The following is a 22,321-nucleotide window of genomic DNA, read 5'->3' as shown; positions in this document are numbered from 1 at the left end:
GAACAGGTGTTTTCACTTCTCTACCCGAGTGCCTATTGTGTTTGCTGAGTGAACGAATCCTATGAGCACTGAAACAACTTGACATATAATCAAATAGCAAGAGTCATGAAAATATAAAAGTGAGAAGAAAATAGCAGTACCCATCACTGTGTAAAATCTTGGCTCTCACTTAGGTTGCAATCACTTGAAATTGTCAAAAATTAACATAACTCGTAAGCTTCCAATGGTCTTGCAGGGCCACCTCATAGGGAGACTGCTTGTAAATCAGCTACTCAGGAGCCATAGCCGAGGAGCCCAGCTGCAGAAGCTTCCTTTCAAAATGAGGTTTTCCATGGAGTGGCAACTACTGGGGCAGAAGAGGTAAATGAAAAGAAACAAAGTCCACTTCATCAGATATTTAATATAATTTCAAATCCTGTAGCATTAAATACAATAAACATTTAGAACATATTTTAAATTGGATTTTTCAACTCCAGATTGGTCCGTGGATTTTACTGCCCAACATCAGAACACTAGACAAGAAGGTTGCTTTCAGAATTCAACAGAAATTCTTCACTCTGTCTAGTACTTGTTTTTAGCACACGGTGCACAGTTTCATAAATCCCCAAAGAGCCTACAACACCACAGCCACTGGAGAGCATAATACCTAAAGCAGAGCCGTGCATGACAAAGATGAGGGACCGCAACCAGCTTCCTGCCACGTAATCAAGCAAGACATTTTAAATTCAGTAGCTATCAAATAATATTTCACTAAAAACGGTGTTTTTTGATAAAAACGGACGATTGCTTTTATTTATATTTGGCAAGAATTGACATTAATCGTTTATAAAGTATCATTACGTTTTAAATCGTTCCCCATTTGTAAATATAATAACTGAAAAGAACCTGTGGAATTATTTTTCCCCAATCCTCATTTCAAAGCTTCTCATTATCCGCAAAGTCCATTTCAGCTTTAACATCATGCTAGATGCTTCCATTACAGGGCTACGATGGTTTTAGAAATACAATTGTAGCTCACTAAACTGTATTGTCTACAATATTTAAGACTTAGCATATATTTAAATTATTGAAAATAAAGTACAAGGTGTTTATTTTTCTTCATGGTGCTTTCAGGAAGACATCAGGATCTTCTCTTCTCCCTAAAGAAAAATAATAACAAAAATCAGAAAAAGATAAACTTATAAGCTATTAAAATTACAGGTTAACTCAAATGTATCACCGCAAAATTTCCCACTGCATAAAGTTCACAAAGATATAACCCAATGATATGGCTCAAGCAGCTAGTATTTAAAACTGAGTTACAAAGAACGGAATACTGAGCCAATCTGTAAATTGGAGTTGTATTTATATTTCTTTTATAAAGACTAACTACTCATTAATTTAATTCACCACTTGAGTCAGTTTATGACTGAGCCTGGGTCCCTGTCAAAAAAGGAAATAACAACTCATTTTCTTTTATTGCAAATATTTATTGTTTAAATCAAGGAGTGTCCCGTTACTCCAAACAAATGATTAACCCCTTCCCATAGATGAACCTACAATCACATATTTGACAGCTGCGGACATTGGCTAGTATTCGGTCACTAGCTTGACACATACACTAAAATAGCTTTGCTCTGGAGATGTAACAATTTGTGCTAGCGGAATAATAAAGTCTATTAATTTCCTTAGCTACAATAAAATTTTATTAATTCAAGCACCACAAATTCAGAAATCAGGATCACCTGGGCCAAGCTAACAGGAGCCTTTCCATCCCTGAGAGGAAAACACTGTCTACTAAGCAAAGGTAAAGGAGAAGCCCAGATGTTCTCTGAATGTCCCATCTTTCAAATTATTTGTGTATGAATTAGTGAAGTGAAATGGTACTTATGTGTCAACAGACAGCCTGGAGAAAACAAGACGGGGCAAGAGAAATTAAAACGTTGTGGGCTCATGGGATTTTTTTATATTTTTGTAGAGTTTTATTAAAAGCTTATAGTACAGCATATGGAAATCACAGCATATGAACAGCCCCCTCTCACTTGAGTTGCTGCTTACATCTACTGTCTTCGCCTTTTTCTTACAGAACTTCCTCTAACTATATGTTTATGAATAGATTGACTCATAGCCCTGAGCTTCCAAACCCTGGCAAAAATGAACAGTAAACCATACCTGTAGCACCTTGTGTACTTCTAGCTGAGGACTTCTCAACTGGATACTGCAAAGGTATTACAATGCCTTGATCTGGCTTCTGAAATGCTGAAATGAGATTTTTTATTTTCCGGAAAAATCTTTTACGTACCCCAGGTGCTGTCTGGAAAATAAAAGGCCAAGCAGATTATTCATCTACCTCTTAATGATACCAAAAGGGCCTACAAAATGTGCAAGGGATGCTTAGAGAGGTAACGTTTGTGTAACTTGTTCAAATATTTGAAAACATAAGGAAGAAGGAAAAACAACACTCTAGAAGAGCTTACTATGGTTGGCTGAATTTCCCTGCAAGAGGAGCTAATGAGCTGTCATTTCAGTTCTCCCAAGGGTAGTATCAGTTTATACAAGCTCTTGCTCATCGCCCTGCCCTTCCTGCTACCCATCACATCCCGAACCTCTAAGGGTACACAGGCCATTACCTACAATGAATTCACCAACAGAGAGGATGTAGTTAAACAGAAAAAAACACAGATCCTACAGGTCATTAATAAGCCTGAAGAACCAAAAACAAACAAAAAAGCAAACAAACAAACAAACAAAGCAACAACAATGAGAAGCCATCCTCCCTGTCATCATTCCACACTATAAAATTCTACACAGGAACTTACAAATTGGCTGTTATGATGCACACGATGCGTGGCTAGTTAGTCTTCACGCTCTTTCACCTCATGGTATGTCCTGCCTCATCCTTCACGTTCAATTTTTTTCCTCCTTGGGAAGCTTCCCTATCCTCCCCAAAACTGCTCTCTCCGTCAACACTTCACTGTGACCAGGTTTTCTCTATGACATGAAAATGAAAGACTCTATAAGGTCACCTTTATTTATTTATTTATTTATTTATTTGGTTAGTTTTTGAAGGGATCATTATTTGCAGGTGACTATTAAAATGTACTCCTTTCCTGGCATCACTTCTCTTGCAAAGACACTGCTTGAAATCAACAACAATTTCCTGCAAAAGTCTGAGCCAAGCTTTCGGCAGCAGCTCAAAGCTGTCATTTTTACATGAAATAAAATAGTATTGCTATAAGCAATTGAACAATGACAGGTTTTTTTAGAAAGCTGTTTTTCAGCTATTCCATCTGGAAAATTTTGGAGGTGGGAGCTGTTTGTTAGCATTTAATGAGAAAACGTGAAGGCTGGCATACAGACTTCTGTCAACTAGACTAAATGCTGAAGATAGCACACTGTATCCATCATAACTGTTGGTCATTTCCTACATTGGGGTAAACAGTTTTTCATAGAAAACACTGAAAAAGTTCTTTCTAGCTTTAAATTAGTGTCCACTCATAGGCTCACACAGCTTGGAGCCTCAGTAGAGGTAGAATACCCTCCCAGTCAGCTCCACCCTCAGGGTCAAAACGCCTTTCCAGAACTCTACTGAGACCCCATCCAAAATAATATGGCCACTCTTACAAGGGTCTGAACAGTTCCTTGGCTCCAAGATAGAATCTCCAAACTGCAAAGGCAGATCATAGGCGCAAAATACCTTCTTAGATCTTCCTTAGAGTACTTTTTCATCTTCAAAGCATTTTCCCTTCTCTTGCCCCCTCTACTTCCTCACAGTTTTTGGCTGATTTGGTTATCCCCATTTGACAGATAAGAAAATGGAAATACAAAGGGAGAATTCAGCTTGCCCAAGGTCACACAGATAACCAGAAGCAGAGTTGGCTCTAGATCCCAGGACCCAGTCTATTGCCTTTCAGATTAGGACTAGACCAAACAAGTTCTAGTGAAGTCACCAACCAGAAGAGAAACTATACACTCCCTCGGTGTGGAAAGATTTCAAACCACACATCTTTTTAGCTGTTCTTGTGGCTTGTAAAACCATTTATCAACAGAAGCATCTTTTTTATGGGGATTTATACACCATTAACCCTTGATTATCCACGCTAACACAGGAGAATAAAAGCACTGGGTGTAAAACAGCAATTTAAATTTGGCATGCAATGTGTCATTGGCAAATGACTGACCTAATCTATAGTGCTTTGCTTATGTCAATAAGTAAAATTATTTAACATCTACTCATCTACTGATGATCAAATATCCAGAAAAGCCCAAAAGCACTGAAGTCAGCAAGGGGAGCTTAGTATATTTTTTACAATGTACTACTGACAATGCCATGTTAATTCATGATAGGTGACTGTATGTAGAATTCTAAGAATTAACAATTTGGCAAAATTTTAGCCTGAGTCACATGAAATAAATACACTAGGCAATGATAAAATCTAAAAGTCTGTATCAAACTAGAAATTCACATAATATTTGTCTTTCATAATTCAGTGGATCCAGGGTTCAATTTCATTTTACTCTTTCAAACAAATCTCAGACATACCTAGCTTTCTAGCACAGCCACTGCACAGAGGATAGAGTGCTACTGCCAGGATTTTTCCTGCAATGTGGCAAACTAAAGCACTGTTCCAAAAAGCAATATAAATATCTGTTATTTACCCAATTTTGAAAATACATTTACCACAAGAATTGTACCACTGACATCTCCCATCCTGTCACTGAACTCAGCCATTGTTCAAATTTGCACATTTCCTATACTGTCAACTCTCAGTTATCCATGGAAACATGTTTTGGATCACAGCTGGTCTTCAATATGCTCTAGAGAAATTTTGGGTGATATAAGCTCTGAGAATACACATTAGTTTAATATCACCTTAGCAGAAACATAACTAAGAAGGTAAATTTAGTAGATAGAAAAAAAAAATGCAATATGCATTTCAAAAATAAATGTAAAGGGGTTTTTGGTTTTCGTTTTGTTTTGTTTTTTAAAAACTCTTTTCCCTTTGGACAAAACATGCCAATCTTCTGCTCTCTTGGTGCAGATAATTACAATATTATTATATAAATGGGTCAGAGAGCATTTGTGTTCAATAAGCCCTCTCTTCCTTAACATGACCACAAACATGTAACAATGTGCAAAGGATGTTATACTTGAAATGGAAAAAAAAAACAGTTTAAAAGAAAAGGTTAGATAAACCCTACTAATTGAAGAACCTTTCCATAAAGAATATTCTTCAGCAGCTAAAGGCTATTTCTCTAGAGTGAAGGGCTATTTCTGATCAAGTTATATACATATATATGTATATATACACAACTATTTCTCATAATAAGTGAAATTTAATTTTTTATTCAATCATCTCTGCAGTGATGCAGAGAATTAAAAAAAATAAACAGGGTACAAACAGTTTTTATTAGAAATGGTGCTGCTTTTCCTCTAATTAGTATGGTAGTATTAATTATCCTGTTATAAAGCAACAATGTGTTTGAAAAACTGCCCTAATTCATCTTAGTAATTCAAAACATTTGTAGTCTTCAATTTTTGTGCTTCCTAGTTTACTGATGCATTTGTAAAGGTTAGAGCTATTCTAATTTTTTTTAAGTCTAGACTTTAGAGTTTCTTAAATGCATACATTGAGTTATTAATAGCTGTTGATATTAGCATTTATATTTTCAAACAGCTCATAATGAAGTGCTTTCATTATAAAGGCAGACTGTTTGAAAGAGTCAGAAATCAGAGAAAGCATTTGAAGTCAAAAGTTTCAGGTGTAGAGACCTCTATTTTGGTAGTATTGTAATATACGATCCTGGTATTGGAAAGAGGTTCACTCTACAGGCATTTCTTGCAATGGAACAATGACTGTTAAATGTTTTCAAAGCCATCAGAACTCATTTTCCTATTGAAATCTTTCTTATTGCCCCAGGTGATAAGCAAAATAAAAGGACCTGCTCAGATGAAAGACAAACTGGGGACCCAAAGCATGCCCACATATGTCCTCCTCTCCCTCTGTAACCTACTGGGCAACTCTGAAGCACCCAGGTGGAAGAGCCTTAGGATTCTGTAGAGCACTGTTTAAAAAGTCACTGAAATGTGCCCTCTATGCCACCTCGCCATGTCCTTCCCTCAGGGCTCAGCTGGGTGTCCTGCCTCCACACATAGAGCAGCCCTGATCACCCTGATACTCGGAAAATCCTCCCTTCTTTGAACCCTTACACTAAATAATGTAGCGCTTGACTGTATGTAATCATATTGTTCAGCAACTTGGGCAGGTTCTCATTTTTCAGGGCTTGCTTCGTGCCAGGTCCCATGGCTAAGAACTTTTCTTTATATACATTATCTCATTTAATCTTCCAAATAAGCCCTATGAGTAAGGGACTATTTTTATGCTCATTCTATACATGAAGAAATTGGTTCAAAGCAAAGTTAAATAACCTACCCAAGGTCATAGACCGCTCAGGAAGGGGGGAGGGTTGGATCAGACCTAGAACCCAGATTCATCTGACAATAAACTCCAGGCTCTCATACTGCTATTTAATTCATATTGTATCTCCCTCAGGGTCTTATAGGCTTTTAGAAAACAGGAGTCATGTTGTTTTAATCTGCCATAGAACCAGCACTTGTATTTGTATCATTTGGTAAATAATTGTTTACTTAATCCTTTTATCTATTTTTAATATTCTTTTTAAAAATTTGCCATAGGCACTAAACGTCTGACACAATCCTTCAACTTTGCTATCTTCCCCGCAGTGTAAGACCACTCCATACGATGACGGCTGAACAGAACTGGGACCAAAATTCTCTAAAGACTTCTTAATAATCCATGAACAATTTTGGATTAGAGCTTTAGTGATTTGAATCTGATGAATATTTTGGGCATGTAGGATTTGACAATTCTTTTATAAAACCAGCCTAAATTTCAAACACCTCCCTGATACCCCCAGAAGCAAAAATAAATAAAAGAGCTATACCTCAGCACTCCAAGAACCTGTTTCTGTCTGGGAAACTCGGTATGTATAAATGTAACCTTGATACCTGTGAAAGAATAAACTTCCATTACTGAAAAATTCCAAAAGAACAGTGGATGCTCTAAATCGGAGTCTCAACTATTACATATTAATGTTACATATACTGGGACACACGTATATGGCACAATTGCATTCATAGAAAGAAAAGTCTGGGGAATCTAATTTGTTTGCATAGTATAGCCAGCTAATCACAGTTCTCAGTAAGCTTTCTTTATCTTTTCGGGGTTTTTTTGTTTGTTTGTTTTTGAATGTGGGAACTCACACTCCTAAGACTTGTCAAGTTGAGAGACTGTTGGGACAGAAAGAAACTAGAGACCAATGGTAACTGGTAAAACATCATGAGTTATTAAACAGACTTAACAAAGTATAGTCATATTATTTTTAAGTACATATAGAGCTTAAGATGAAAACATTTCACTGGGATAAGGTACTATTTGACTCACTTAAGTTAACGGTAATAATAATATTAATTATAATAAATATGCTATATTCCTGCATAATTTTATAATATATTATAGTACTAATAGTAATTTGAATTAAAAAGCAGTCCTGCTAAATTTCTTGAAATCAGCTTGTCTTTTTAGTTGGGGTAAATGCTTCCCCCCATTATTCAGTGTGCATGCATACTGTATATCTGTATAGTTGATTTTTACTACATGTGAAGAGTTTTACATTCTGTATTAGTCTGCTCAGGCTACCATAACAAATACCATAGACCGGGTGGCTTAAACAAAAGAAATTTATTTTCTCATAGTTCTGGAGGCTAGATCAAGGTGCCAGCAACATAGGTCTTATTCTGAGGCCTTTTGTTTTGGCTTGTAGGCAGCCACCTTCTTGCTGTGTGCTCACATGAGCTTTTCTTTGTGTGAGTGTGCATGGAGAAAGAGATCACTCTCCTTATAAGGCCACCAATCCTGTTGGATTAGGGCCCCACTCTTATGATCTCATTTAACCTTAATTACATCCTAAAGGCCTATCTATCTCCAAATACAGCCACACTGAGGGTTAAGCTTCAACATATGAATGGGGGGTATGACTCAGTCCATAGCATTCCAACACTGGCACCCCAAAATTCACATCCTTCTCACATGCAAAATACATTCATTACATCCCAAGAGCCCCAAAAGTCTTAAACACATTTCAGTATCAACTCTAAAGTCTAAAGTTCAAAATCTCATATAAATTTCATCTAATCACATGTGGGTGAGATTCAGGATAAGACTGATGCTGAGGCAAAATTCTTTTCCAGTTGTGAACCTGTAAAACCAGACAAGTCATGTGCTTCCAAAACACAGTGGGACAGGCATAGGATAGATATTCTCATTCCAAAAGGAACATATTAGAAGGTAAACAGGGGTGACAAGTTCCAAAATAGTCCAAAACCTCATAAGGTAAATTCCATTAGATCTTAATGCTTGAGAAAAATCCTTTTTGGATTGATGCTCTGCCCTCCAGGTCCACTGGGTGGCACTGTCACTCCCATGGCTCTGCAGTGGGGCCGATGGTGGCGGGGGACATCCACTTCGATCTCTTGGACACTGATCCCACCTTTGAAACCTAGATGGGAGCAGCCTTGCCCCAGGCTGATCTCTGGATTGTCTTCAGGGTCATTTTTCCATTTTCTTGAAAAATTAAGCATATTTGCAGCCAAATTGTTCTATTGTCCTGTTCAGTTTGGTCCAAGCTGACAGTGTCTCTGATGCTTTGGTCTGGACTCTAGTGTTGGCTTCTGCTGGGATGGTTAGTTAACATCATAAGTAATCTCCTTAAGGAGTGATTATCCAGCCACATCCTTGGTACTCTCTCCAGACCAAGTGTCCTCAATTTTTGCCATGTGAGTAGGCTGAGAATTTTCCAAATCTTTAAGTCTGGTTTCTTTTTGCTTAACAATTCCTTCTTCAGTTCATCTCTTTCCTTTTGCATTTTATTATTAACAGTCAGGAGGTCCCAAGCTGTTCCTTCAACACTTTGCTTAGAAATCTCTCCAGCTAAATATCCAATTTGCAAGTTCTACCTTTCACAAAATACTCGAACATAGTTCTGCCAAGTTCTTTGCCATTTATAACAAGGATGGCCTTTCCCCTAGTTTCCAACAACATGTTCCTCATTTCCATCTGAGACCTCATCAGAATGATCTTTAACATCCATCACTGTACCAACAGTGCTCACAGCAGTGCAGGCTTTTTCTAGCAGGTACCTCCAAGCTCCTCTAGCCTCTATCCATTACCCAGTTCCAAAGCCATTTCCACATTTTTAGGTAATTGTTACAGCAGCACTGTACTTTTCAGTACCAAAATCTGTATTAGTCTGCTCAGGCTGCCATAACAAAATAACATAGACCGAGTGGCTTAAACAAAAGAAATTTATTTTCTCGCAGTTCTGGAGGCTGGAAGTCCAAGATGAAAGTGCCAGCGACATACGTTTCCTTCCGAGGTCTCTTCTCTTGGCTTGTAGGCAGTCGCCTTCTTGCTGTGTGCTCACATGACCTCTTCTTTGTGTGCATTCTTTGAGAGAGGGAGATCTCTCTCTTCTTCTAAGGCCAACACCCTATTGGATTAGAGCCCCACCCTTATGATCTCATGTAACCTTTATTACTTCCTAAAGGTTCTCCAAATACATCCACAGGGGGAGTTGGGGCTTCAACATATAACTCTGACAGGGACACGATTCAGCCCACAGCAATGTGCTGTGCATTATCTCTTTTGGGCCCCACAATAATCCTATGAAGTGTATATTGTGATATTTATTTTATAGATGAGGAAACTGAGACCAAGAAGTTAAGTAACCAATGCCTCACTAGAGATCAAGCAGCAAAGATTGGATTTAAATCAGGCCTCTTTGACTCTGAGACCCGGCTCTTGATCCCCACACTATGATGAATTATGTATCATATTTTAGTAAATATAGTACTGCTACTTAATTTGCCTAACAAGCTTTTGCTTCATCGAAAAGTAAAGAAATTTTATACTGAATTGTTTCAAATTATGAATCTGAATCTGCACCAACAGAGTTTTATTTCAGACCTTTTCTGATTGTTATGCTTAGGTACAAGCTTAGGTCAATATACATCTTTGGTTAGAATGCATGCTTAACTCTGGTAAAAATAAATCTGTTTAAGCCTAAAACAACAGAGGATTCTAAAGCATTCCAAACAGGGTCATCCTTGAGTAATGGACCTCATTTACCATTAATCTCCTATAAAAGTCTTTAGATGTGGATTAAATTACTATATTTTTAATCAATATCCATCAGTACTATCACCTAAAGGATTAAAAAAATAGATCTAAGACACTCTATTCAGGTTTATTCAATTTGTGAAATCAAAAAAAAGTCAATTTAATTGCTGGTGTGATTACAGGAAATGTTTCATTTTACAAAGGTTTGCCAGAATATTGAGATCATATTTTAAATAGTGTGATATATGCATATATATAATAATATGCTAAATAAACATTAAAAATTACATTGTAAATGTCTTTTTTTTTTAAGCAGTTGAAATCTACCTCAGAGCCCACTGATTTCAGTAAGTACTCTACGGGGAAGAAGGCAAGAGCTTTGATTTCCATTTTTCACCATGGGAACTCTAAACGTAAGGCTTTAAGTGATTTTCTTAAAGTCACACAGCAAAATGGAGATAGGAGCAGGGAAATAGTATATGCATTTAGTTGCATTTCCCCTATGGTTAGCGATTAATAGCAATAATTCAGTATCATTAAAAGTGTTGAGGAAACGCATTATTTACAATCTCAGCAACAATGCAAGCAAAATCATAGGCAACTGGTTTCCCACTTTCTAAAACAGTGGGTTTTTTAAAAAATACAGTCTATCTCCGTACTATCATTCAGCCTCATTTAGTCAAAATAAATGAGTCTGTTTTGAAAATTGTTTCCTAACGAATCTGATCTTATCGCACTTTCAGTTAAGCGGCAGGAACCCGAGTACCACTTCAAAAGTCCTTACCTCCTTCAGTCTCTGAACAACCTGATGTTAGTGGCGCATAAAACTTCTTGTGATTAACCTGTCGGATTTTAACAATCTCCTGCTTCCCAACTCCTCAAATTTCTGAATGAGCAAAATTGCTTCAGCCCCTCAAACAAGCCAGCAGTTCATCTCTCCCACTTTCAAGTTGCTGAACTGAACAAGGATCCCCTGTAGTCAACTCCCATTGTGTATCACGGATGAAAGAGATTTAAAACGGTGCAATTCAAGTTCCCAGGGTAATAGCAGTGCATCACCGAGGACCTTGTTAGAAATGTAGACTCTCAGGCCCCACCCCAGAATTGCAGTGTCAGAATCTGCATTTTAACAAGATTTCCAGATGATTTGTAGGAACATTAAATTTAGAGAAAGACTGGTTAAAATGCATAGAGAAGGCTCACATCTCATTGGGAATGTTGATGGCAATGTTCCCCAAATCAAGCTGTCTTCCTTCACTCACACTGGGCACCTCTATTTCACCTCACCCAGAGTCACTCGGTCTATGCTTTAAGAATGCGATTTTATTTAAATATAAGCTGAAACTTCTTAAATGGTTTCAGTCTTCATAAAGTAGTATTTCTGAACTTTTTACTCCCTCCTCCCCAACAAGATTCCATAGTTTTGTTTTCTGTAGCTTGAATTATGAAACAATAATTCCATAATATAAAATTAAACTAAAATATTGATTATGTTTTTTCAAACTATGCACACTCTTTCCCTGTCCGCTGAAAAATCACTGTTCTAGGAAATAAGTTGGCAAATTATAACAAGAGCGATAAAACCGTGCATATTTTTGACCTAATGACCTTGCTTATCTTCATATACTCCAAGGAATGAAATGGAAACAGCAATTTGACAAAGATTTTCATAGTAGTTCTATTTTAATAGTGAAAAAATGGAACTAACCTAAGGAATGTTACTCAAAATGTTACTCAAATACTCAAATGGTAGCAGAAAGAATGTTTCAAAATTATACCAAAATTCAAATATATTAGAGAGCTATATTTTTCAAAAAAATTTAAGCACACGGGCCATGTTGATATAAAATGATGGTATGTGGAAAAAAAGTGGACATAAGGAGATGCCACTCTGATTACAACTGTTCAAAACTGTCCCTGTATGTATACAACCTAGAAGTAAATTTAAACTAATATAAATGCATCCTTGCATATTAGTTTTCCCTATAAAGTTAGACAAGTGGCTAACAACATTTTTTTTTAAAGAAAAAGAAGCAAAATTACTATTTGGAGATTTACAAATCTAGCCTAAGCAAATCACAAATCAGATAAATATCATCCATTTTTAAAAACTTTTACATCCCTTTTAGGATTATTTTTCCTCTGACTTCCTCATTAACACAGACAAACCAAGAAAGTAGTGTAATTTTAACTTCCTTCTTCCATCAAACCTTTTGTCACACTTGTTGATAAGCCTGGAATTTAAAATTTATCATAAAAGAATCTAGAAAATGAATAATTGGTAGAAAACAGTAGAGTTTTTTTGTGCCTGTTGTAGCCATTAATTAATTTTCTTAGCCAGTATTTTGTATTTTAATGACTACAAAGCATCTGTTGATTCACTCCCTCCTAATATTAAAATTTGTCTTTATTTTTTCAAAAGCTGTCTCCAACTCTTAAAAACGTGTACTGGTTAGAAATAGAAAAGAAGAAAGCAACCTGAATTATTTCTTATTTTCTAAAGGGGTCAGTGTTGGGGACAGATTTTGGTGTAAAACTAACAGAACCACATCAATTCCTTCTTTACACCACTTCAAGGACTACACAAAAGAAAAGGTTTAGCTACATCTGACTTCTTCATGACACTGCAAATAATAAAGCAAGCTAGTGCCCAAGCTGTCTATGTCTGTATAAATTAATGTTGTGTGCAAAATTCAAGGCATAATTATATGGTCACTGATTTTTTGACAAATATTTCAGAACTTTCATATCCAAAGCAATGGCATCCTATACAAAGTCATCATTATTAAGACTATGCTCTGATTCAAGAGGTTTTTGAATTTCCTATGGCCCAATCTTCATTCTTTCAGAGTGAATTTGAATTTTCAGAACCATCAAAAGCCATTCAGCTTCAAGTCTGATGGTAAAACTATATAATATCAGTTTCGATGAGTCATGACAATATGCTCTCTTCATCCCTTGAACTGCCATATAGCATTTTATTTATCTACTCCTACAATGGTCTTTGTCTCACAATTAGAGATCTTTTATTTATATTAAAAAACACCTACTACATATTAATTTTATAAATGTTAAGTGATGCAATAATTCTCAATAACAACCCTATGAGGTAAGTACTATTAATATCACCATCCCCCTTTTCACAGGTAAGGAACCTGAGACACAGAAAGTTTAAATAACTTGCCCAAGATAAAATAGCTGGTTAAGGGGCAGAGTTGGGATGCACACTCAGAGGGTCTGGCTAGAAGATATGGGCTCTTTACCATCTCTCTATGCTGCCTCTCTCATATATCAGAGGGAATGAATGAACAAATTGGTCTTAAGGTGAATCCAAAAAGACAGTTTTCAAAAAGGGAGGGAGTCTGCTTATCCTTGGGGCTGGAGGTGTCCACTGAGGACACGAACAAGGGAAGGGGCTGAAGCGTAGAGGCCAGATGGGGAGAGCCCAAAAGAGGCCAACCTAGGCTTCCCCTTCTCTTTAAGCTGAATGATATCTTCAGATTAATCTTTCAACTTCAATTTTACACTGTCAACTGGAGTCAACACTTGATTTACTGTTCTTTGATCCGTCCATTTGGTGGTTTGCGTGTTGCAAATTTAATTCTAGGCTGGCCTTCAGGCTTGCTTTGCTATTAATGGATTGTACTCAGATAATCCAAAATAATTCCAAGGGCCTAAATTATTACAAAGATAAATGTGGCACCAACCCATGTATCCAATTGTATTAAAAAACTAACTCTATGTTATAATTTCTCATTCTTTCGAGTTCTTTGCCACACTGTTCCCCTCGATTACAACTAATGAGCTGGAATTTTATTTCATCACTGCTCCTTCCTCCATTTCTCCAGTTCAATTGTTTGCTAGGCACTTTATTTCCAGTCACCCTTTAAATCTTAAGGGACAAAAAGATAATTAACCTTTTACCTAAAGACATATATGTCAAATGACTTCATTATATGTCCTTGAGGCTGAAGAATATAATAGCATTTCTTCTTCCAAATCTTCCATAAGATAAATAGCAAACTCAGATATGTACAGAGGATGCTAATTATGGAAATCAACTATTTCTTCAAACTAGTTATTTTAAATATTTTAAATTGGTTTTTCCTTTATCACCATCAAACTATCTCAGTGAGTATTTAGGACTTTCTCAATGGCTGTCTACACTGAGAGTGAAAAGGGAAGAAATGTGAGGGCTCATAGATAGGTACATTAGTGAAAAGAAAGTTAATAGACCTTGAAAACCAAAAAGAGTAAAATTAAATTAAATTAAAACTATGTGTATTACTAACAACATTTAGTATACTGGATGAATACAAGAAAAATACATAAAGTCAGTAGCTTTTCTATTGCAAATGAAAATGTGATGGGAAAAGATTCCATTTATATTAGAAACAAAAAAATAAAAAGAATATGAAAACAAATATATGTATGTATATGTATGACTGAATTATTGTGCTGTACACCAGAAGTTGACACAACATTGTGAACTGAGTATACTTCAATAAAAAAAGATACATTCATACATACAATAAATAGGAATAAACTTAACAAAAAATATTCAAGACCTACAGGAAGAAAAATACAAACCTCTACTGATGGATGGAAATGACTAAATTAATAACTCAAGAGATATATCAGGTTTTTGGATGGGAAGACCAAATTCTTTAAAGACGACAGTTTCTCCTTAATTTATTAATAATTTAATGTAACCTTAATGAGATTGTTTTAACTTAACAAAATTATTCTAGATTTCATCGAAGAACCAACAGGTAAGAATAGCAAACAATTTTTTAAATGTATTAAAGCATTATCATATAGCACTAGTAGTACAAGAATAATAGATCAGTTGAGCCAGATAGTTGTAAAACAATAACTGTTATATGTAAAAATTTAATATATTGTAAAGTAAGCTAATAAATCAATCAGGAATGGAAGTCTTATTTATAAATTATTAGCTATTTTGAAACAAAATCAAATTAGATCTTTTCTGCACATCAAAATAAAATTCCAAATTGAATTACAGAGTTAACTGTAAACTAACCAACCCATAAATTTAAAACAAACCTGAACTGAAGTTTTATGACACTTCTGGAGATGAAAGAACTTTCTAAGTTGGGAAGCAAAGGGAGAAATCAGAAAGAAAATGAGTGACGGACTTGACTACTAAAAATGTTAATTTTTTTGTGTGGCAAAGAAAAGTAATGGCAAGCACCAAACTGAGAAAAGATAACTGCAAAAGATCAAGGATTAGTATATACAACTCATAATGTGTTAAGAAAAATAGTGAGATCCAAATGGTTAAATGGGCAAAGTACACAAAAGAGCCAGTTCATGAACAAAGAAATACAACAGCTTATCAATCACGTAAAAGACACTCATTAAAGAATTAAAGAAATATGAAATAAAGAATGAGACATCAAATTTCAAGAATTTTTTTTTTTAACAAGAATACCCATTCCTAGGGAGGGTGTGGTAAGAGACACTTTCACGCATTACTGGTGAGCGTATATATAAACTGGAATAATCATTTAGGAAAAAATATTTGGTGATCACGTATACATCAGATATCTTAACCTGTTTGTGTTTTCTGATCTAGAAGTTGCACATCTTGAAATTCTTTATAAAAAAGTAATCATAAATACAAGAAAACCTTCATGGACTGAATTACGAAATTATGATGGAATTTATAATTGCAAAAAAAATGGAATGATTCAGATGTCTAAAAAAATGACTAGTTAAGGAAAATATAGTTGGACTGGTTGGACTATCATGAGACCATTAAAAATAATGTTTTAAAATCATTTGTAAGAACATTATATCTAAATGGGCTTTTTTCATGTTAAGTAGAAAATGCAGCAGAATACAATATTATGAGAGTACATGTGTGTTTATAATTTATTTTATTAAAATATAGAACAAAAATCACTTAATTTTCAAGAACAATTGCCTTTGGGTTATAAAACTATAGATGCTTTTTCCTCACTTCCATTATCTACATTTTTCAAATTTCCTATAATATGAATAGGTATTTAAGAACTATTTTAATAGACTTTTTACACAACATTGTAAAATGACTATAACTCAATTAAAAAAGTTTAAAAAATAGGCTTTTTATACCAAAATCTAGATTTATTTATTGAAAATAAGTGAAAGAAAAAATTCTTACTTTAAATGAAGGTAAGCCATCCTATATATGGAAAATTTCTTTAATACTTTACGAGACTCAATTTTCCAAAATTAATGGAAGAAAAGGCCATATCTATAGGCTGTGATTGGGGGTTCAGAACTGGGAAAAGGAGCATAGTTAGAAAGCATAGTTTACAGTACAGTTCGAAAGGCATATGCAATATGTGATTTCCGCAGCAAAAATACAGAAACTAAAGCTCAACCGAACCTTCTCGGATAATGAGAATAAACAAAAGATAGAATGAGAAACTATTTTGAGTGAACCCTATGCTCAAGGCATGCTTGTTAGCTATACCTTGTTGCCTATGTATATATGACACCATTTACACTGTTATTTCTACTGCAGATCATAACCATACATGTTTTGGTTGAAGATGAGTATGTGGTTTATTTCAAAATAAAATTTGATTTTGTTCCTGCAGCGTGGTACTAAAAAAGGAGAAATGAATGTTTATGTTTATTGAAAGGGATCCTTGGCTCGAAAAGGTTGAGAAACTGTCATAGGAGGCAATGTATCCTTGTGTCTTCCCTCTGCAGCAGTCTGGCCATCACCCTCTAGGACCTGGAGAGCTCAGTGGGCCCATCAAAAGGCATGCTAGAGGGGCCTCCAATTTGTCTACTATTTTCTGCTACTTCAGAAGGAAGTTTGCATGGAAATCTGAGTCACAAAAACCGCATTTATGCAAGATTTCATTTTGGATGAAAATGTAAATGTTTGATAAAAATGTAAATGTAAATGCCTAAATTAATTCCTTATGTGGTCCTGGCCTACATGGGCAAAAGGCTAAGGCTGTCCTTCTCTCTTGCCTATTTCATCAGCAGTAATCCTATGGAGAAGGTAGGGCACACATAAACTACTTCTGTTTTACAAATATGGAATCCAAGACCCAGAGAAGTTGAATGACTTCCCCAGAGTCCACACCTTGGCCTCTTTATATCAGCCCCAAATCTCTCTGCAGTAAGGAAAAGTATTTGCCCTGATAAATCATTTGTTAATTTAAAAATGTTTATCGAGTGCCTATCATATGCCAGGCTGTGTTCCTGATACAGGAGATGATGTCCCTGTCCTCATGGAAATTTTTAGCAGGAGAGCCCAGAAATACATAAGTAAACAAGCAAACATCAGATAGTTTAAAGCTTCTTGAAGAAAAATGAAGTGATGGAGTGTGACAGGGAGAGGGTAGTTATTTGACATAGGATGGTCAAAGATGTTATCTCTGAGGGGATAGGCAGAAGGAACAATAAGTGAGAAGATCCTAAGCCGGGAACCGCTTGGCAAGCTTGGGAAACAATAGAGGCCAGAGTGTCTGAAGCTTCAGGTGCCTCCTGCCACACACTGTCCCCTGCTCTTCCTTCCATTCCCAGGCTTCTTTTGTACCTTATTTTTCATCTCCAGATTAAGGCGCCCACTACCTCCTTTGTCAGCTTCCCTTAAGAAGCCCCTTTCACCAGTCCACTCACTGCACTTTCTTTTGATAAGAGCTTAGGGATACTAGTTGACTTTTATTGACCTTCCCTGGTTTCCATTTGGAAAAAACAATAATATAAAGAAAACATAAGATCTAAGCCCAAGAGATTCAATAGCTTGCACATTATTTCCCTTGAAACTTCTATAATAAATGTATTTAGCATGGCCTGAGAGTTGCCACAAACATGTCTTGACCATTTTAAAAACACAATAAAAAATGCAAATCCTCTAACACCAGGCTCAGAAGGAACTGACCCAGAAGGAACTTCAAAATCTTGCAGTGTATCTTCAGAGACCAAAATTACTACTGAGCTTTTTCCTTCATTTTCTTTCTGTTTAGAACCTACTGTACAGGGTTGGTGTTTTCATGGTGTTTTTATCCTGCTAACAAAAAGTGATTGGGCAAGGTACTTCCTTAGAAATGTCCCATGAGAATTCGACCCAAAAAAGAAAGAATATAATAAAAATAATAATAAGTACTGAAAGACATAGACTAAAAAAAGAATACAGTAATAATAATAATAGCTTACTTTTACTGAACATTTACTATGTGTCAGGTCTAGTGCTAATTTTTCTACCTGCATGATAACACTTAACCCTCACATTCCTGTGACGTAGGCAGTAATATTGTATCCATTTTATGGATAAGAAAACAGAGGTACTGAGAGATTAACTTGCCAAAGTCAGCATCAGACTAGCACAAGATTAGATTTAAATCAGGAGCGCTGAAGGAAAGATGAAGGTGTATTTGATTCAAAATGGGGCGTTAGACTAAGACAAGCCTAGGTAAAGGGCAAAGCTGAATCACACGAGGGTATTTTCCCTCTGTGTCCTTCACCGCTATTGTCAGTCCTTTTATCAACAAGGGCTCTATTTCTGAAACCCCCTTCCTCCCCACCCACCACACAACTCCTCTAAAGAAAGCTAAATAAGCAGATCCAAAGAGGCGGTTTTATTCACAAACATCCCCTCCTCAGCATCCTAACCTAACTAGTTCTTAAAGTGGTCACTTAAAGAAGTGCCTTTTTAAAGTGATGGATTCAGTCGCTTGGTCTTCTTCCTCTCCCGGAACTGGACGGCCTTCCTTTGGGATGACACCGCCAATGCCATTTAAAGAGAGCTGGAGAGAGAGGCCTCCCCTTCTCTAAGGAGCTGGTGGCCCCAAATCTGGCTTCTGGGCCATCCCAGGGCTCCATGTTGCAGGCTTGTAGTTTGACCTAGAGGTCAAAACGAAGTCGAGAGCCTGAGCCTTTTTCCGAAGGCAAGGTCAGTTCTAGGCTGCGTTTCCCCATCCCAGAGGGCATTCTCTGCCGCCGCCCCCAAAGGCGCTGGGGAGGCCCCCTCCTGGAGCGCGGGTGGCCCGGGGCTTGAAATCCCCAGCGGGGGACCTCGGGCCTTGCGGTGGGCAGTGGAGGAGGCCTCGCCGCCACCCCTGCCGCCCCTCGGTCCCCGGTCCCGCCGCGGCATACTCACAGCACACACAGGCAGTACACGCCCGGGACGCTCTCGCTGTCCCTCAGCAAATAGCTGCCGTCCAGACCCGTGGCGATCAAGAGCTTCTCCCCCGTCTCCCGGCTGATTTTGCCGTGATACACAGCCACCGCATCCATGGCCTGGGGGACTCTTAGGCGGGTGAGGCGTGGGACGGTGGCAGGGAGTTGCCGCCCGGCTGCTGCCGCTGCCGCTGCCGCTGCTGCAACCAGGCACACGAGTCAGCCACCTGACTCCCAGTTCAGCCAGATGTGCAAAAAAGAGAGAGGAGCGCCCGAACAACAGGATGTTGTCTACCTGCCTTAAAACCTCCTTCTCACACTTCAATTAAAACCAGCTCAGCAGTTTAGCAGCTTGGTTATTGCCAGAGGGTTCGATTCCCCTCCCAGGCCCACCCCTGCAACACTGGGTTCGGATGGACGGAGCAGGGAGGACGACAGGAAGAAGGTCCTCGCAAGATTTGGCCTGTACTATCACCGCAGACCCGCACCCTGACAGGAATGCTTGGTAATGCTTCTGTCCCTGAACTTTTCCCAGAGGACCCATGACTTAGGTTAACTAGTCCCCAAAGGGGGTGATGATAGAGGCAAGCTGAACATGGCCTTCACCTGGGGCAGAAACATACTGACAGAGAATGAAAGGCCCCAAACTCTGAGACCAAAACACAGAAACTATCCTGTCAGTGAGCAATCACTCCTGAGCACAGCCAGGAGGTTCCTACAGAATCAGCAGTAAGTGAAGGAGGGACTTGGGGCAAGTGCCTCCTCTCTTCATGCCGCCCACCCTCCGCTTCCACTCCTAATCATCTTGAGCAATCTTGATCCTGGGCAAATCAAATTTTTCCAACCTTCTTGTCATCCAAGATCACAAAGTTCTGGTTGGGGTGCTAAAATCAGTCTGTGTCCAAAGATGTTCCAGATTTATCTGTTTGATGGGTTTTACATGAGAGAATAATTCATTTAATTGGTGCTTTGCCTTTATGACCACTTATATGTGCCCTTTGATGTATAGGGCCCACCTTTTAGCACTTGGGGCATACTTGTTTTAAATCACATTGCAAGTGTTGATAATTGTGTTGTAACTTTGATCCTCTGCTGTGAGTAGAGAATATGTTTTTCTGAACAAAAGTTCAGTTGATGCTAAAAACTATCATACATTTTTTAGAACCTTTCAACCTTTATTTCCTTCTCTCTTCTATTTCAAGATGTGCTGTTAAGTAGTATTTCCCCCAAACTTCCTCCTGTTTCACTAGAACAACACTGTTTAATGTTTGAAGCTAAACCGTCTTCTATGTTTTTCCTTTTGAGTACATGAAATACTTTTGCAAATTGGAATTTAAATAGCTGAAGTTATGTTGTCTGTTGTATCTCTCCCACATCATCCACACCTAATTTCTTCAGAACATGACACAGCTGGGAGCTCAATAGGATGAATCATTTTTAAATCGTCACTAGTCCTACCAACGGATCTGATGCACAGAGCTGCCTTACACCAAAAGCCAGGTATTTGCTCTCCATCCACTAAGGTTGAAAACAATCCTTTACGGTTTCAGTGGCAGCTAGTAGTAACTCTCCTTTTTGTTGGTTTGTTTTTTCATGTTCTTGTTCTTTTTTATTGCAGTATAGTCAGTTACAATGTGTCAAGTTCTGGTGTATAGCATAATGGTTCAGTCAGACATACACATACATATATTCCTTTTCATATTTTTTTCATTATAGGTTACTACAGGATATTGAATATAGTTCCCTGTGCTATACAGAAGAAACTTGTTTATCTATTTTATATATTGTAGTTAGTATCTGCATATCTCGAACTCCCAATTTATCCCTTCCCACCCTCTTTCCCCCCGGTAACCATAAGTTTGTTTTCTATGTCTGTGAGTAACTCTCCTTTGATTGATGCATGCTAAGCCTTAGAATCTATCAACCTTGGTAGGTAAACTGTAAACATAAGCCTCCTACATTCATTTGCAACACCAAGAATACAAAAATAAAACAGCATTCAAGATGATATTGGAAAATGGCTCTGGGGAACTGAGCCAAGATTGTCTCATTATCTTCCTACCTCACTTGCTTACGGCCAACTCCACCTCTCCCCATTTTTCATGCTTTGGGTCAAGGAAGAAATTGATCTGAAAGGGGAATGCATACACCAGTGTTAAGGACTTGAGAAGTTAGTTGGCCCTGAACTCTTTATATTTTAAGCACGCAAGTGATTAGCCCAGAGAAATTAATCACAATGGTGGAATTTCAAATACAAAAGAAGTCAGGGAAGGGGATCCCCTCATTCAGTCCACATGGACAACAGCCTACCGGTCAAGTGAACTGTGAGAACATTCAGTGTCACATAGGTAAAAACAAAACCTAATCTTTTTATTTATTTATTTATTTATTTATTTATTTGTCTCTGAACAACGCTGAACAAATCATCCACAAATTTAGGAACGGAGCAACCTCAAGCTGACAGCGAAAGTATACCATGCATTCTTCTTTTCATGCTCTGTTTTGTACTGTGTTGCTAAAATAGCACACCTGTCAAAGCAGCCAGGTACGATGGGGTTCAGCACAACTAAAATCATATAAAAAAGGAACAGATAAATTATAAGGTAATAGTACAACTCTCACATTCAGTCCCTCGTTGTCATCTCGCAAGCAAGCTGACAGCTAACCCAGCCCACTACTGCGGTGTTGATGAAAAATACTGACATCTTCACTCTAGCGTGCTAAACCTGACTTTAGCAAATTCAAAACTTCACGCCAAGCTTGAAGTGTGGAGAAAGAGGGATTGTAATGGCTCTCTTTTCTCTTGACATACCTACAAGAGACAAAGGGGAAAAAATTCAAGGAGGGGGTCAGTAGATATAGCAGAGGCACTGAGAGAAAGATTTAAGAGGAATGGGCCCCTAATAAAAGTATAATCCACTTAGAAGCAGAATTATCTGATTGTTTATTGTCTGTCTCCCCCACTAGAAAATAGGGTCCATGATAGCAGGATT

The 22,321-nt window shown here is 37.5% G+C and overlaps 1 protein-coding gene across 1 annotated transcript; it reads right to left on the bottom strand.

Annotated features, from left to right (window-relative positions):
* Positions 1–764: 764 nt before the first annotated feature.
* SH2D1A (SH2 domain containing 1A) lies at positions 765–19,652 on the bottom strand. Its single transcript, XM_006203984.3, has 4 exons — positions 19,309–19,652; positions 6,946–7,009; positions 2,152–2,293; positions 765–1,139 (listed from the first exon to the last, which is right to left on the bottom strand). Exons 1-4 carry the CDS (start codon positions 19,443–19,445, stop codon positions 1,099–1,101), a joined length of 384 nt encoding a protein of 127 aa, XP_006204046.1. The 5' UTR covers positions 19,446–19,652; the 3' UTR covers positions 765–1,098.
* Positions 19,653–22,321: the final 2,669 nt, after the last annotated feature.

Source organism: Vicugna pacos, chromosome X (genome assembly GCF_048564905.1).
Source record: "Vicugna pacos chromosome X, VicPac4, whole genome shotgun sequence".
Taxonomy (NCBI): Eukaryota; Metazoa; Chordata; class Mammalia; order Artiodactyla; family Camelidae; genus Vicugna; species Vicugna pacos.
This window is presented reverse-complemented; position numbering and strand designations above follow the sequence as displayed.

Bases quoted from the DNA above. Each gene is read 5' to 3' on its own strand.
- SH2D1A (XM_006203984.3), bottom strand. From the start codon at position 19,445: ATGGATGCGGTGGCTGTGTATCACGGCAAAATCAGCCGGGAGACGGGG. The intron at 7,010-19,308 runs GTGAGTATGCCG...ATTCTTTCACAG, and splicing joins GTGTACTGCCTGTGTGTGCT to GTATCAAGGTTACATTTATA. The intron at 1,140-2,151 runs GTATGGTTTACT...ATTTTTCTTTAG, and splicing joins AAGTACACAAGGTGCTACAG to GGAGAAGAGAAGATCCTGAT.